The 15,708-nt window shown below is 65.7% G+C and overlaps 2 protein-coding genes and 1 non-coding gene across 3 annotated transcripts in view; 2 read left to right on the top strand and 1 right to left on the bottom strand.

Moving 5' to 3' along the window:
- Positions 1-13,386, top strand: part of HMGXB3 (HMG-box containing 3) — a 36,284-nt gene extending 22,898 nt beyond the window's left edge. Inside the window, exons 12-20 of the mRNA XM_039910230.1 lie at positions 3,035-3,336; positions 4,260-4,387; positions 5,456-5,587; positions 6,273-6,457; positions 7,859-8,078; positions 8,839-8,972; positions 9,307-9,423; positions 9,842-10,051; positions 11,716-13,386. Of these exons, the coding sequence (XP_039766164.1) occupies positions 3,035-3,336; positions 4,260-4,387; positions 5,456-5,587; positions 6,273-6,457; positions 7,859-8,078; positions 8,839-8,972; positions 9,307-9,423; positions 9,842-10,051; positions 11,716-12,210 (1,923 nt within the window). The 3' untranslated portion in view covers positions 12,211-13,386. The remainder of the gene's footprint in view (positions 1-3,034; positions 3,337-4,259; positions 4,388-5,455; positions 5,588-6,272; positions 6,458-7,858; positions 8,079-8,838; positions 8,973-9,306; positions 9,424-9,841; positions 10,052-11,715) is intronic.
- On the top strand, positions 11,838-11,928 carry MIR1413 (microRNA mir-1413). The gene has a single exon (NR_034889.1). It is a non-coding gene; the product is annotated as a microRNA mir-1413 (primary transcript).
- Positions 13,387-14,125: 739 nt separating the features above from the next.
- Positions 14,126-15,708, bottom strand: part of CSF1R (colony stimulating factor 1 receptor) — a 30,690-nt gene continuing 29,107 nt past the window's right edge. The window contains exon 23 of the mRNA XM_029051541.2: positions 14,126-15,205. Within this exon, the coding sequence (XP_028907374.1) occupies positions 15,062-15,205 (144 nt within the window). The 3' untranslated portion in view covers positions 14,126-15,061. The remainder of the gene's footprint in view (positions 15,206-15,708) is intronic.

Raw genomic sequence — 15,708 nt, 5'->3', positions numbered from 1 at the left:
CAATCCTTCATGCAGGCCATCAGTAAAGTTATTGATTAGCACCGGTCCGTGGCGGGATCCCGAAGGGGTCCCCTTGGATCGGCCTGCCCCAGTCTGTAGTGCTCTCTGGGGTCACCTCAGAGGTAGCGGGGTATGGACCTCAAAAGGCCATCCTTTCCCAGCTGGCCATCGAGGAAGTCCTGGGAGGCGGCATCCGGAATCTTAATTGAAGTCTTGATAGATCACGTCGACGGCTTGTCTCTCCTCTCTGCGCCGTCACTCCTCTGTGGAAGGAGATGCCCTTTTTGATGGGCCTGATTTGGCCTGAGCCAAACCACATTGCCGGTTTCCTAGTGTCTCCTACTTGACTAGGTTAACGGAACTCCATTTACTCCGAGGTCTTCCCGGGTTTCGGTTTGAGGCGGAGAGGTCTGGAACGACAAAGGAAATGAATGATTTCCCCGAGGAAATCAATCAGCCATTTTTTGAGCGCCTACACTGTGCAGAGGAGTGTATTAAGCCCTCGGGAGAATCCAACAGAGGGCACATTCCCCGCCTCGGTGAGCTCACCGTCTAGCTTACGGCTCCCCGGTCCGCCCTCTTACAGCATTCAGCGCGCATCCAGAATTGCAGCTAGGGCTCTGCCAGTACGTCCACCGGTTCCTCGAGAAGCTTGGGGTGCAGGCCACGACAGATGCCTTCTGCTTTTTCCAATCCTTTCAACCATTTCACTGGCCCGGTTTGGCTCTCCGGCCTCCCGTCTGGGGCAGAGCTAGCGCTGATCAACCGGCAGCTCTTGCCGTCTTCTGTAAAGCCAGAAGCGAAGGGCATTACCGAAAGCCCTCGTCTCTTCCGAGTCGATCGTCGGCTGACCTCGTACTAATGCCCGTCTCCCCCTCTAGACCGTAAATCACCGCGGGTAGGGAATGTGTCTACCGACTCTGTTATACCGTACTCTCGCGAGCCTTAAGTACGTTGCTCTGCACACGGTAAATGCTCAGTGAATTCCACTCACGGTGCCCCCGCAGAGGCAACTTTCCCCGGTAACCCCACCCCCTTTTAACCAGCATATCGAAGGAGGAGTCGCTCGTCGCCGTGTAGATCCCACGCCGACTACGTCCCTCTTCCGGCTTCAACTTTTCTCTCCTACTTTCCGGGAGGAGGACACACCGGCACGGCGGTCAGGCCTAGGTTCTGGTTTTAGCTCATTTCCCGGTTGGCCCTCGTGGCCCTCGGGTGTTTTGGGGCTCTTGCCGATCTGATCGTTCTCCCCCCGTTGGGCCAGAGCTCCCTCCTCAACTGGCAGCCTCGTGTATCCGGCTCTTGAGAGTCTCCATGCAGCGGAGAGTCCTTATATTTTTTTTTTTTTAAATGGTATTTATTAAGGGCTAGACTGTTCGTTATAGGCAGGGAACAGGTCTGCTGATTCTCTTGGATTGTTCTCCCAAGAGCTCAGTACAGTGTTGTGCACATAGTAAGCACCCAGGAGGTACAGTCGATTGATTATTGTTATGCACCAGGTCCTAGGACCAGGCTGGATACGGGCAGATTCATTCAGTGGTATTTATTGAGCTCTTACTATGTGCAGAGCACTGTACTAAGCGCTTGGAATGTACAGTTCCATTCAGTGTAGAGAAGCAGCTTGGTTCAGTGGAAAGAGCGCGGGCTTGGGAGTCCGAGGTCATGGGTTCAGATCCCCGCTCTGCCACTTGTCAGCTGTGTGACTGTGGGCAAGTCACTTCACTTCTCTGGGCCCTCATCTGTCAGATGGGGATGAAGACTGCGAGCCTCATGAGGGACGACCTGATGGCCCCGTATCTCCCCCAGCAATTAGAACGGTGCTCTGCACATGGTAACCGCCTAACGAATACCAACATCGTTATTATCATCACAGTTCGGCAACAGGTAGAGACAACCCCTGCCCAACGATGGGCTCACAGTCTGATCCGATTGGACACAGTCCACGTCCCACTTGGGGCTCACGGTCTCAATCCTCATTTTACAGATGAGGTAACCGAAGCACAGAGAAGTGAAGTGACTCACCCGAGGTCACACAGCAGACAAGTGGCGGAGCCGGGAATGGAACCCGGGTCGTCACGACGTAATTTAGCGAGGCCCAACCTGTCGGCTGGGTGGCCGCCCCTCAGCCAGGCACGGAGACGGAGGCCGATCCTTGGCTCTCCATCTCACCTCCGGGAGCCCAGGAGGGGCCCCTCCGGGCCGTTTTGCAGTCCGGGATCTCCCCACGTTTCCTTCCCCGCAGTCCCGAGGGCGGCGGCACCCACACTCACCCCGCCTCCACCGCCCCTCCGCCCAGCCCCGACTCCCGGTGAGGAGCTGGGTTCGGGTCCGGTGCCGGAAGCCGGCCCCCGTCCCTCTCGCTTCCTCCCCGCCGGGCCAGAGAGCGGGACCCGCGCAGGCTTCTGGCCTTATTTGTAAGTTGTTCTGGACGCCGGGAACCGAGGCCACCGGAAGCAGCTGGAGGAGAAACCCGGGACACCCCGGGTAACCCCGACGGGCCAGATGCGGCGCCCCCCCCCCCCCCCCCGGTCCCCCGGTGGACCTGACCCACCTGATGGTAACCGGGGTATCTGTTAAGCGCTTACTACGTGCCAGGCACCGTACTGAGCGCCGGGGTAGGTACGAGGTAATCGGGTAGTCCCACATGGGGCTCACGGTCTCGATCCCCCTTTCGCGGAAGAGGTAACGGAGGCCCAGAGAAGTGAAGCGACTTGCCCGGGGTGGCGGAGCCGGGATCGGACCCCAGGTCCTTCAGACCCCCCGGGCCTCCTGCTCTGTCAGCTAAGCCACGCTGCCTCTCCGATCGGTCGGCGGGGCTGCCCTGCCCCCTTCTTCCTCCCGCGCGTTAGCGTTCGGCCTTAAGCCCCCAGAGGCGGGGAGACCGTACCGGTCCCGCTCCCCGAAGCTCTTCCGAAGAGGGTTCTCTAGACGGGGCCCTCCGAGGCTGAGGCGAGGGAGGAAGGCCCCGTCCCCCCCCCCCCCCGTCCCCCCCGACGGCTCTCTGACCCGTCCCGTGTCCCTCTCCCCGACCCAGGAGGTGAGCCTGGCTCCCGGCGACGCCCTGAACGCGGCCGAGCCGCTGAGCCGAGCCCAGAAGGAGATCCAGCACCGGTCCACCCTGCAGCTGCTGCGCAAGGTCCTGCAGATCCCGGAGAACGAGTCCGAGCTGGCCGAGGTCTTCGCCCTGATCCACGAACTCAACAGCTCCCGCCTCGTCCTGTCCAACGTGAGTGAGGAGACGGTCACCATCGAGCAGACCTCTTGGTCGAACTATTACGAGTCTCCGTCCACGCAGTGCCTCCTCTGTAGCAGCCCGTTATTCAAAGGGGGACAAAAGTAAGAGCCCGCTTCAGCTTTTCCCTGCCCCGGGGTTGCCCCCTCTCCCCAGAACTCCGACCCCGGGGCCGTTCCGCCCCGCCTCCCCGCGCCCGCATCCCCGGCACCCTTCTGACTTGGGCGGGGGGCGGGGGGGGGGCGGGTTTCGCCACCTACCGAGTGTCCCCTTCGCTCCCACCCACCCCGCTCTCGCTCTCTCCGGGAATCCCGTCGATAAACCGGCGTCCCCAGGTGGCACCCGTTTTGCACCGGCGCTTAGCTGAACTTCTGCCTCCCCATCCCGTCCCCGATCACGTTGCCGCTTGACCCGTCGGGATGCCCCGTGCACCGGTCCGCCCCGGCCCGCTTTGCGGGGGGGGCGGGGGGGGGGGGGCGGTATCCGAGGGGCGCGAGGGACGGGGGCGGGTTGAGTGAACTCGGTACTGATGAAAGAAGACGGGTCTGTGAGCCGTGGGTGGAGAGTCGCCAACCCGGGAAACGCGAAGCATCCTTTTAGATTCCCGGTTCCGGTCTTGGGGCCTGCCCGAGCCCACCCCCGCAACATCCTCGGGTTTCCAGGGATGGCGGGAGCGAAACCCGCTCACGCGGGCCGACGGCCCCAGCGGCCCGGTGGTGCGAGGGGGGCGGCGGGGCCCGGCGGGGAGTGCGGAGACCTGGAGGTCTGAGGGCCCGGATTCCGATGCCGGCTCCGTCGGCTGTCCGCCGGTCGTCGTACCTCGGGTACGACGCGTAGCTCCCCCGGGCCTCGGGGACCTCGGCCAAACGGGGGGGTTCCACCCCCGCCGTCTCCCCACTCGGATCGTGAGCCCCCACGTGGGCCGGGGACCGCGTCCGACCCCGCGGTCCGGTGCGTCTTGCCGAGCCCGGCGCCTGGTCGGCCCCGAGAGGATCGTCCCCACGGCGCCGGTTTGGGTTCGTTCCAGCTCCCCGGCGGGGCCGCAGGAGTGCTGGTTGCTGACGGCGAGCCGGCTGCAGCTGGTCACGGCCCAGGTGAAGATGTGCCTGAACCCCCGCTGTCTGGCCCTGCACAGCTTCACGGACATCTACACAGGTAAGCAGGTAACCGGCTCGGGGAAGCGGCACGGTCTGGCGGGTAGAGCCCGGGCCTGGGAGTCGGGCAGCGTGGGTGCCGATCCCGGCCCCGCCACGTGTCCGCCGGGTGACGTTGGGCAAGTCGCTTAACTTCTGTGGGCCTCAGTTCCCTCCTCTGTAAGGTGGGGATTAAGACCGCGACCCCCATGTGGGACAGGGACCGTGTCCAACCTGATTACCTTGTATCTGCCCCGGTGTTGGGAGTAGTGCTTGGCACGTAGTAAGCGCTTAACGAAGACCACCGTTACGATTGTTGTCATTATGTAGGGCCCCCGGACGGGGAGCCGGTGGCCTTCCTCGGGCCACCGCCCGCGCCCGGGACCGCTGGCCGCCGCGGTGGCCCCGGGAAGCAGCGTGGCGTAGTGGCTAGAGCGCGGGCCTGGGAGTCGGAAGGTGATGGGTTCCGATTCTGACTCGGCCGCTTGTCTGCTGCTTGACTTTGGGCAAGTCATTTCACTTCTGTGGGTTTCGATTCCCTCATCTGTAAAATGGGGAGTGAGACTCAGCCCCACGTGGGACGGGGACTCTGCCCGATCTGATCGGCTCGGATCCACCCCGGCGCTTGGTATAGCGCCTGATACTTAGTGACCGCTTAACGAGCCGCACCGTTATTATCTGGGGCTGGCATCGTCCCAGCTGCCGAGGGAGGATCTTCTCTGGAAGACAGCGTACGGGCAGGGGAGCGGAGCGGGCTCGGCCTGGCCTCGCCTCGCACGAGGCCTTTGGACATTTAATATTCACCCCGCCCCACAGCACTTACGAACGGAGCTTGAAATTATGATCGATGATATTAACGTCTGTCTCCCGCTCCGGGCTGGAAGCTCATGACGGGCAGGGAACGTGTCCGCCGAGGCCATCGCGTTGTACTCTCCCGAGCGCTTAGAACGGCGCTCTGTACGTGTTAAGCTCCCGATAAATAATAAATGAATTGAGCACTCGATGATCGATCGGTAGGCCGGCTCAGGGAGAGCCGGATCGCCGAAGGGACCCGGAGACTTAAGTGGTCCGTCGGCTTTTATCCCGTCAGGTCTGTTCAACGTGGGGAACAAACTGCTGGTGAGTCTTGATCTGCTCTTTGCCGTCCGGAACCACATCAAGCTGGGGGAGGACCCCAAGGTGTCCATCGCCGGTGTCCTGGACTCCGTGCAGGAACAGACCGGTGAGTTCCTTCCTTCCGGTCCCCCGGGTGAGTCTGAGAATTGGCCGAAGGCTCTGGAAGTCCAGGCGGAGAAGGCCAAGGGGAAGAGGCTTCCTAGGCTCTGGGACGGCCGATGCCTCCCCCTCACGTCCCCACCACACTTTGGCTCTTGTGAGGGAGAAGCTTCTCTCTGGCTCCTCGGGACCGGCGGTGAGACTGTGGCCACGCTCATCGCCGCGGATTCATCCGAAGCGTAGGCCTCGACGGGGCGCGCCCGGACCGACCCCACCCCGGCCGGCGGTCGGCCCCTCTCGTGGCCGGGGCCTCATCTCTCCCCCTCCCTGCAGCTGCCCTGTCCGACGTTCCCCGAGTCCATCAGAGGGGCCTCCGAATTCCTTCCATTTCCCCACCTGGCCTCCCCTCCGCCGTAGCCTTCCCCGCAGGGTCAGATGGCGAGCCGCCCCCGGACCTGACGGCGCCCGTCTTCCGATACCCGTCTCCGCGTAGAGCCAGACGGGTCGGACGGGACATTGCCTCGGCAGGCCACCCACCGCCTCGCAGGGCTAATTCTCTGAAAAGGTTTGGGCGGCGCGAGGGAGCCCCGAGGTTTCCACAGGTCTGCGTTGCTGGTTGATGGCAGAGAGGTGCGAGAAGTGTGGCGGTCCCCGACCTCGTTTACTCCTGCGTAATCTTCCTGTCACTGCAGAGAAAACCCTGAGCCCCGAGGAGCTCGGCCAGCTCCAGGAGCTGCTGTGCAACGGCTACTGGGCTTTTGAGTGCCTGACGGTCCGGGACTACAACGACATGATCTGCGGGGTCTGCGGGGTCGCCCCCAAGGTGGAGGTGGCCCAGAGGAACGAGGCGAACGTGCTGGCGCTGAAGAACGTGGAGGTAGCCGGTCTTGGGGCGGCCCAGTGGCGCCGGGCCTCGAGGTGACCTTTACCCGATCTTCCCCGGTCACCTCGGGGCCTCTGAGGTCTTCCGGTCGGTCGCCCTCACGGGCACCGTCGGCGGGCGCTGCTCCTGGGGGAAGGATGGGTGGATCACGGGACTTAGGCCCTGGAGCAGATCTCGGGGAAGAGACGATGAAGAAACGGGACCTGGCGCGGCTCGGCGGGGGTCTGGAGCCGGTCAGGAGCCGTGGGCTAGTTTTTTTGTTCGATGGGAGCCCCCGGAGAGCGAGGAGCAGAGTAATAATAATGACGTTGGTATCTGTTAAGCGCTTACTGCGTGCAGAGCACCGGTCTCGGCGCTGGGGTAGATACGGGGTCATCGGGTTGTCCCACGTGGGGCTTCACAGTCTCAGTCCCCGTTTTACGGATGTGGTCACTGAGGTAAGTTAAGTGACTTGCCCAGAGTCACCCAGCTGAGAAGTGGCGGAGGCGGGAATCGAACCCACGACCTCTGACACCTTTGACCGTGACCTCTGACTCCCAAGCCTGTGCTCTTTCCACCGAGCCACTCTGCTTCTCCAAGCGGAAGCTCCCTCCCTGCCAGAGGGAGGAGTATCGGACAGTTCCCAGCCTCGAGGGATCCCCAACCCCCCCCCCCCCCCCCCGCGCCGAGGACTTCCCTCCCCCTTCCCACCGGTACTTCCGGAAGGAAGCGCGATGAGAAATCAATGATGATGATAACAATGGTACTTGTTAAGCACCTTCCGTGCGCCGGGCACCGTACCGTGCGCCGGGGTGGATGGAAACGAATCCCGGCGGACGCGGTCCCTGTTCCACAAGGGGCTCACGGCCTCAGTCCCCGTTCTGCGGACGAGGTAACGGGCCCAGACAAGTGACCCGCCCGGGGTCACACAGCGGACAGGTGGCGGAGCCGGGAGTAGAGCCCACGGCCTTCTGACTCCCAGGCCCGTGCTCTAACTAACCCTCCCTCTTCTGATTTGATCAGGTAGCTGGCCACTTGTGTCCAGTAGCTGAGTGTGCTGTGCGAAGTGCTCTGCGGCACGCGTCCCGACCCGCTTACCCTGTGGCGTCTCTGTTTCTCAGGGTTGCGTTTCGCTGCTTAGCACCCGCTGGGCACCGATTGGCCGCCCACCCTCTGATGGCACTTTCCCCCACGCCCCCGTTGCCCTGTGAAATCAGAACGGAAGGAGAGTGGAGGGGAAGAGGCAGCGGATCTCCCCTCTACCAGCAGCCCCAAGTTCCGGGGAAGTCCGAGGGGTGGGAGCTGGGCCCGGGGCCGAACGGTGGCAGAGTCCGGCCCCGTCTCCAGGTGCGGTCACCCGGAAGGTGGTTACCGCCTCCGCTCTGATGGATCTCTCGTTCCTCCCTCTCCCCGCAGTTCACCTGGCCAGAGTTCCTGGCTTCCAGTGAAGTGAATGTGGAGGATTTCTGGTCCACCATGGAGACGGAGGTGATCGAGCAGGTGGCGTTTCCCTCCGGCATCCCCATCACCAAATTCGACGCCTCCGTCATCGCCCCCTTCTTCCCCCCGCTGATGAGGGGAGCCGTGGTGGTGAACACCGAGAAGGACAAAAACCCGGAAGTCCAGCCAGTGCCCGGTACGGGAGCCTCCGAGTGACCCAGGGGCGGAGCGGAGAGGGAGGGGACCGAGAGCAGGACGGGCGGTCGAGATCGGACGTTGCCGAAAAGAACGGGGTTTGACGGGGCTCGGTAGGGGGCCGGAGCCGGTCGGGAGCCGCGGGCCGGTTTTTCTGTCCGTACGGGAGCATCTGGGGAGCCGAGAGCGGACGCTCCCTCCCTGCCAGAGGAAGGAGTACCGAAGAGTTTCCAACTTGGAGGGATCCCCCCCCCCCCCAACCGCCCGTCCGAAGGGGTCCACCCTCAAAGTCCGAAGCCCTTCGGGGATCAGAGAGGCCGGCGTCGGTGGTGGCTTTGGTCCCGGAGGAGCCCGGGGCAGTGGATGAGCCTCTTTACCTGCCCGCCCGCGGGCCCCTGGGCCCGTTGGGAGCTCCCGGGGGCCAAGCTGGGATGGAGCCAGCTTGCAGACGGGGAGGGCCGAATGAGGGAGTCTCCTTGAGCCGGGGGGCCTTGCCCCGAGCGGACCACCCGCGCGCTCTGAGCCCGGGGTCGGAGGAGATGAAGCCGCTCGGGTTTCGCCCGTTGTCCTTCTCGGGTCTCTTGGAAGACGACGATGGTGACCGTGGAGTTCGTCAAGCGCTTACTATGTCCCGGGCCCTGGGGTTGAACACGGTCGCCGTCCCACTTCGGGTTTCAGTTCCCTCGTCCCCCTCGTCGTCCGTCCCCGACCCGGTCACCGACCTCCGGCCCTCCGGCCCTCCCCCCCCCCTTCCCGTGCAGGTGACGGCAGTGCCCTGGTGAGACTGCTTCAGGAGGGAGTCTGCAGGCTGGAGCAGATCGGCTCTTATGGCGAAGAAGAGCTGAGGCGCCTGCTGGACCAGTGTGGCGTCCCCTGGCGGGCAGAGGATACCAAGGTGTGAACTGGGTCCGGGGGCGCGGGGTCCCTTCTCCCCAGCCCCGATCCCTCCCGGACCCGAGGCCTCGTAACGTCCCGGGTCTCGGGACGGCCCCCGGCGAGGGAGGAGCTCACGGACAGCTTCGTCCTCCGCTTGGCGCGAGGGCCCGCGAGTGGGAAGGGGTTCCGGCCCTAGCGCCGGACGGGTGGGAGCGAGGAGGAAGCGGGTCATTCCCCGCAAGCCTCAGTCCTCGCGTCTGTCCAGCGGGAATGCCTCCGACCCCTTAGGCTGAGATTTGCCCCCCATCCTGACATCTGGCATTCTGGTCTTTGCCCCTCCGGGCGGCCCTCAGGAACGGCTGCGTTACTCCTTCTTGGCTCTCTACGAGTCCGTTCGGAACGGGGCGGGAGCCAGACGGCCCCCAGCCCATCTCACGGGCGGTAAGATCTACAAGGTGTGTCCCCACCAGGTAAGAGGTCCCAGCGGGGCGGAGGGCCCCGGAACGGGGGCGGAGAAATGGGGTGGCCCCTGGGGATTCGGGCCTCCCGTCGGGGGACGGGGCGGGCCCGGAGGGCGGGAGGGAGAGCGGGTGGGATGGACGGGAGGCTTCCGGGCCGGGGAGGGACCCTGAGGAGAGGGCGTTCTCCCGGGGTCCGTGACGGGGAGAGAGCGGCGCCGAGCCGGGGGCGCCCTCGCCGGGAGACGGTGGCCGTGAAGACTCCTGCGGAGGGGGAGGTGCCGGCTGCGCGTGGGGACGAGGCCGCCCTGCCGCGTCATCGTTCGGAGAACTGTTTATCCGGGGAAGAGGTGGAAGGGCCGGGAGGTTATTTCTGACTCGCGTTCCTCACGTGGGTCCGCGCCCCCGTCCCTCTGCTCGCTCCTCCCAGGTGGTGTGCGGGTCCAAGTACCTGGTGCGAGGAGAGAGCGCCCGCGACCACGTGGACCTGCTCGCCTCCTCCCGCCACTGGCCCCCCGTTTACGTGGTGGACCTGGCCACGCCGGTCGCCCTGTGCGCCGACCTCTGCTACCCGGAGCTGACCCTCCAGATGTGGGGGAAGAACCAGGGCTGCTTCTCCAGCCCCACCGAGCCCCCGATGGTCAGTCCCTCCGCGGAGGAGGAGGAGCCGGGCCCCCGGAAAGATGCGATCCCCCCCCCCGGCGACCGGGGCGGCCGGGCCGGGGCCCGTCCCCCGCCCCGTCCCGCCGGGGGCGGCAGGGTTCGCTCCGTGGCCTCCGCCGGCCCCCGGGGTGGGCCCTCCCCACTTCCCTCCCGTAGGCTCCGCTCCCTTGCGGAACCCGGGTCTTGGCGGTGAATTCTTCATTTCTGAGCTTCCTGACCCCATCAGCGGGAGGGGAGGGGAGGGAGGAGTCAGCCCAGCTGATGTTTTCAGCGATGCCGGAGTCCAGAGGTTTTCCTCAGTCGGGCAGTCGGTCGGTGGTATTTACCGAGCACTCTACCGAGCACCCGGGAGAGTGCAGCACAGCGGCGGCCGGTACGTTCCCCGCCCACCAGGGGCTTAGAGTCCAGCGGGCGCACCGGAGGTGAGGAGGGCCTCCGGCCCGCGGCCCCACCCGGGGGTCCGGGCTCCGGGAGAGCCCCGGGAGACGCGGACGTTCCGGGGCAGAGGTTCCGGTGCGTTCTCGCCGCCGGGGTGAGGAGCGGGGTGGTTCGGTGGATAGAGCGGGGGGTTCGGAGTCGGAAGGACCCGGGTTCCGATTCCGGCTCCGCCGCGTTTCCGCGCCGTGACCCTGGGCGAGTCGAGTCGCCTCTGGGCCCCGGTTGCCTCGTCCGTACGACGGGGATTGAGAGCGTCAGCCCCGTGCGGGAGAGGGACCGTGTCCCACCCGATTAGCTCGTATCCGCCCCGGCGGCGCTTAGAACGGCGCTCGACGGGCGGCGGGTGCTTAGTGAGTACCGTGATGTCACCGTCATCAAGTTGGAACTCGGGGGCCCTTTAACCGCCTGGCTGTTCCCCGGCTTCTCGTCTGACTCTCCCGGCTTGGTGGCGTCCGGTCTGACGAGCGGGTGTCAGGGTGGATCCGCATTGGCCCGGCGCAGAGCCGAGTTTAATCGTCGTCGTCACTGTCGTCGTCACTGTTATTCTTACATTAAATGCTCACGTGGTGTCGGCCACCATTCTGAGCGGCGAAGTAGGAACAAGTGGATCCGGGCGGATTCAGTCCCTGCCCCACGTGGGGCTCGCAGTCTGAGTAGGAGGGAGAACGGCGACGGAATCCCCGCTCTACCGGGGAGGGAACCGAGGCCCAGAGAAGCGAAATGACCTGTCCACGGTAACGCGGCAGCGGGCGAGGGGCGGAGCCGGTACGAGAACCCAGGTCCTCTGACCCCGGAGCCCGTTCTCCGTCCGCTAGGCCACGCCGCTCTTGGGCACGGGGTGGGCTCGGGCACGTGTCCGGGGGCCCTGGGTGCCCGTGGGTGAGACGGGTGTGATTCCGGCGGCCGAACGGGATCTCTCCCCGACAGCTACCCCCGCCCTTTCTGATCTGAGTGAGGCGCGTTCGTTCATTCGGTAGCGTCCGTTGAGCGCCGATTACGGGCAGAGCACCGTACCAAGCTCTTGGAGTGGACGGTTCGGCGACGGGATCGGGTTCGGCGACGGGTCCCGGGCCCGGCCGGAATTCGCCAGCCCGGGCCGTCTCGGTTCCGGCTCCCCTCCTCTAGCCCGTCAGGCGGGATTCGCAGCGTGTGGCCCCTCAGCCGCTCCCCGGGTGAACACGCTCTCCTCTGTCTGCCCCTCAGTACGTGTCCTGCCCGGAGCTCCTGGACCGCCACTACACGGTGGACACGACGGTGGCCGAGCACCCGGTCCTCCACCCCGTCACCAAAACCACGGCCAGGCGCATCGTCCACGCCGGGACCGAGCCGCGGGGCGGCCGGAGGGACCCCAGCGCCCGGCACCGCTCCCTGTCCCTGTGCCGCGAGCTGGAGCCTTACGCGGCCGTCCTGACCGGCGACGGCCAGTCCGGGGACGCCCGGCGGAGGCCCGTCACCTTCGACAACGCCACCCACTACTTCCTCTACAACCGGCTCGTGGACTTCCTCACCAGCCGCGAGATCGTCAACCGCCAGATCCACGACGTCGTGCAGAGCTGCCAGCCCGGGGAGGTGGTGATCCGGGACACGCTCTACCGCCTGGGGGTGGCTCAGATCAAGACGGAGGTGGACGAGGAGGAGGAGGAGGAGGAGGAGGCGGAAGGACGGGGGGAGGAGGCGGGGGCGGCCGCTGCCGAATGAGCCGGGTTCCCGGGCCTCGGGCCGGAGTGAGACACCCGGGGCCTCCTCCTGCCCCAGGACGCCCCGGACGTGGGGGGGGCGCCCGGACGGGGCGACCCTCCCCGGGGAGGAGAAGGGGAGGGATTCGGATGAGCTCTGACCGTTCGGACCGACCAAAGAGCCGGCCGCTTCCGGAGGCCGGGCCCCGTCGCCGCCCGCGAGCCTCAGAGAGGGGCTCGAGCCGTGCGTCGTTCCCACCCGGGAACAACGGGAAGGGCCGCGGGCCAGCCCCTGGGTGGACGGAGCCTATCCGCTCGTTAGGGCGGGGGGACCGAATCAGAAACGGAGGGTCTCCCCGGGGCCCCGAGCCGCTTCCCGTCCGGCGCGCGAAGCGGACCGACGACGGCCCCGACCGAGCCGGACCGTCCCCGGGCCCGCGGGGCAGAGCCCGGGGCCGTAGCCGGTCATCGGGCCGGCGGAGCAGCCTGTGGGGCTCCCGGTGGGGAGGGGGGAGTGCCGGTCACCCTTCCTGGGAGACCCGGGAGGTGACCCCGCCCCCCCCTCGACCCGGCGTCCTCTGGCTCTCCCCCCAAGCCGGGGGAAGTCACCCAGCCGCGCTACCTTTGACTTTGACTCCAAGAGGTCCCGAGACTTTCAGACCCAGGGAAACGCTTGAAATCACGGCATCGCTTCGGGGTGCCGAGTCTCGATATTGGCCCGAGTCTGCCGCCCTCCTCCCCCCCCCCCCCCCCCCCCCCCCCCCCGACGCTACGGGGACCGAAGCGGGGAGAGGTCCGGTCTCCTTTCTCCACGAGCCGCCCTCCGTCCTTGCCGGCGGTCCTCCCGCCCCCCGCCCCCGCCCTTCCGGGCCTGGGACTCGCCGCGGCGAGGCTCCCCCCCGGGTCTGAGCTGGCCCCTGGCCCCACCGGGGCCCCCCCGAGGCTGAAGCGGGGTGGTGGGGGAGGAGCAGGGAGAGGCCGGTGGCCGCGATGAAGCAGTAGAGCGACGACCGCCGTTCCCTTCTGTGAAGGGGAAGTGGACTGGACCGAGAGGAAAATGGACGAACCGGGCCGAGCGCCAGAGGCCACGGCCGGCGGGGGGGGCCGGGGCTCCGCTGTTCCCGTGATTAATTTATTGAGGCGTTGGCTTTTTTCCCCCAGGACGGTGGAATTTAATAAACGATCTGGTTTTGGCGAAGCAGGGACCGGCCGCGAGGTCACTGGGGGCTAGGCGGACGCCAGCGACCGACGGGGTGAGGCTCTTCCCCCGGGTTAGGGCCCACGGCCGTCCAGGCCTCCGCGGGAGGAGCGCCGTCCGTCGTGGCCCTGACAGCCTGGGGCCGGAAAATGAGACTTGGCCTGGGTTTCCCCTCGAAGGGGCGAGGTCCGCTCTGCCCCCTTGGACGAGTCTCTTCTGCGTCTCTCATTTCCTCATCTGTAAAAAGGGGATTGGATACCTGTCCCCCCTTCCCCTTAGCCGTGCCACCCGGGTAGGCCAGGGACCGTGATCATTGTGTAAGCACTGACAGTAAGCGAGTTATCGTACCAAGTACAGGGATCGATGCAAGCGGATGGGGTACGTGGGGACGGATATCCCACGCGGGGCTCTCCGTCTCAATCTCCGTTATACAGATGGGGCAACTGAGGCGGAGAGCGGTGGTGACTTGCCTGAGGTCACACGCTGTGCCCGACCCGATCATCTCGTATCTGCTTAAGTGCCTCCAACGGCGCCCGGCCCGTAGTAAGCGCTCGGCGGACGCCACGGGGGTGACCTCGGATTCCGGAAGGCACACGATACCGGCTTCGCGGCGCGGGCTCCGACATCTACGCCCGTCCCCCGTCCACGCCTCTCCCCCCCAAAAGTCACACGCGCGGGCCGGAGCGAGACGCGCAAGAGGCCGCCTCTGGGGCCCTCGTTTCAAGAACCAGTCTGCCGCTGGGTTAATGCCGTTAGTTTATTATGGAGAAACCATCACCCTGATTTAAAGCGTTAAACGTCAGTGCGCTCTCTCCTGGCGGGGGAGGAGGTGCCGAACATCCCTCCCCCCTCCGGACCCGGGGGGCAGACAATCTGCCCCCCCGGTGACGGGGTCAAGCCCGAGTGCTCCCGCCGGGAAATTTAACTAATGCTACTTCATTTCAGGCCTTAAGCTTACAGTAACCGGAGCGGCTAGCGAACCGCCGAGGGAGGCGGGTCGCCTTCACGGACAGGGAAGAATCGGCGATGCTGTCGTCGTCACTGCTACGCGGTACAAAAACATCTACGATGAAGCGCGTTCTGCCAGTAGACACGCTAGGGTGGGCCTCAGCCCTTGGCTAGTATCGAGCTTTCACCGGGAGGAGAGGATCGGCCTCTCCGAGCACGACCTCCCGCCCCTACCCGGCGCGGCCTCGTTCCTTAATGCCCGTTTCACAAACCCGACTGCCCGGTAGGATGGGGGAGGAGAGGGAAGGGGGGGGGTCGTCGGCGTGGACCGTCTGCCCCGGGCCCGCCTTAGCCGTGTTTAGGCCCGAGAGGTGGTGCGGCGCTTAGCGGAAGCCCGGGCCCCCGCACACAGTGACCGTCGATCGATCGGTCTAACCGTGGGAGTACGGGCGGCGGGGGCGGGAGCCGGTTCTGACCCGCTCGTGTCCGGGAAGGCGCTCCGTGAGGAAGCCCGGGCCACCGCCTCGTGCCCGGAGGGCCGGGTCCCCCGGGGCCACCGGGAGACGTATTTACATCCCTGAGGTTCACGGTCCTTCCGTGAAACGTAAGCGCCGAGTCCTCTAGCTTCGCACGACGTCGCCTTGGGGGTTCCAGAGAGCCGAGAGGGGAGGGAAGGGCCCGTTCCAGCCAGGCCCCCCCGGGGGAGAGCCCCTCCCGCTCCCGCCGCTCAACAGAACTGATAATTGTTGCTCTTCAGCAGGGGCTGGCTGCCGTCCGCCTGCTCGCAGGACTCCTCGCACGATTCCTCGCCGCACGGAGGGGGCTCGCTCATGCTGTCATCCGCCTCGCCGCCGGGCAGGTTGGTGTAGTCCTGGGGGCGAGAGGGAGCGGGGAGAGCCTGTAACGCCGCCTCGGCCGGTCGGTCCGACGGCGGTATACGTCGAGCGCTCGGTGGGTGGAGAGCGCCGTCCTAAGCACTCGGGGGATTACGAGAAGAGTGATGATTATGGCGATGGTTAAGCGCTCACCTATGTGCCAGACGCTATACTAAGCGCTGGAGTGGGTCCAGGCGGGTCGGGTTGGACACGGTCCCTGCCCCGTGTCTTAATCCCCGTTTTACAGATGAGGGAACCGAGGCCCAGAGAAGTGAAGTGGCTCGCCCGAAGTCACGCAGCCCACGAGCGGCGGAGCCGGGATCAGAACCCGCGACCTCTGACTCCCAAGCCCGGGCTCTTTCCAGGGAGCCACGCGGCTCCTCTCGGAGTCGGTAGGGGCGGTCCCCGCCCTCAGAGGAGTTTGCGCTTTCGCAAAGCACGTATTCTCCCCAAGCATTTTCCAAGAGGTGCCCCGCGAGATGAGGAGGGACGGGCGCTA

Source organism: Ornithorhynchus anatinus, chromosome X1 (assembly GCF_004115215.2).
Source record: "Ornithorhynchus anatinus isolate Pmale09 chromosome X1, mOrnAna1.pri.v4, whole genome shotgun sequence".
Classification (NCBI taxonomy): Eukaryota; Metazoa; Chordata; class Mammalia; order Monotremata; family Ornithorhynchidae; genus Ornithorhynchus; species Ornithorhynchus anatinus.
Note: the sequence above shows the minus strand (reverse complement) of the source record. Positions and strands in the feature narration are given on the sequence as shown.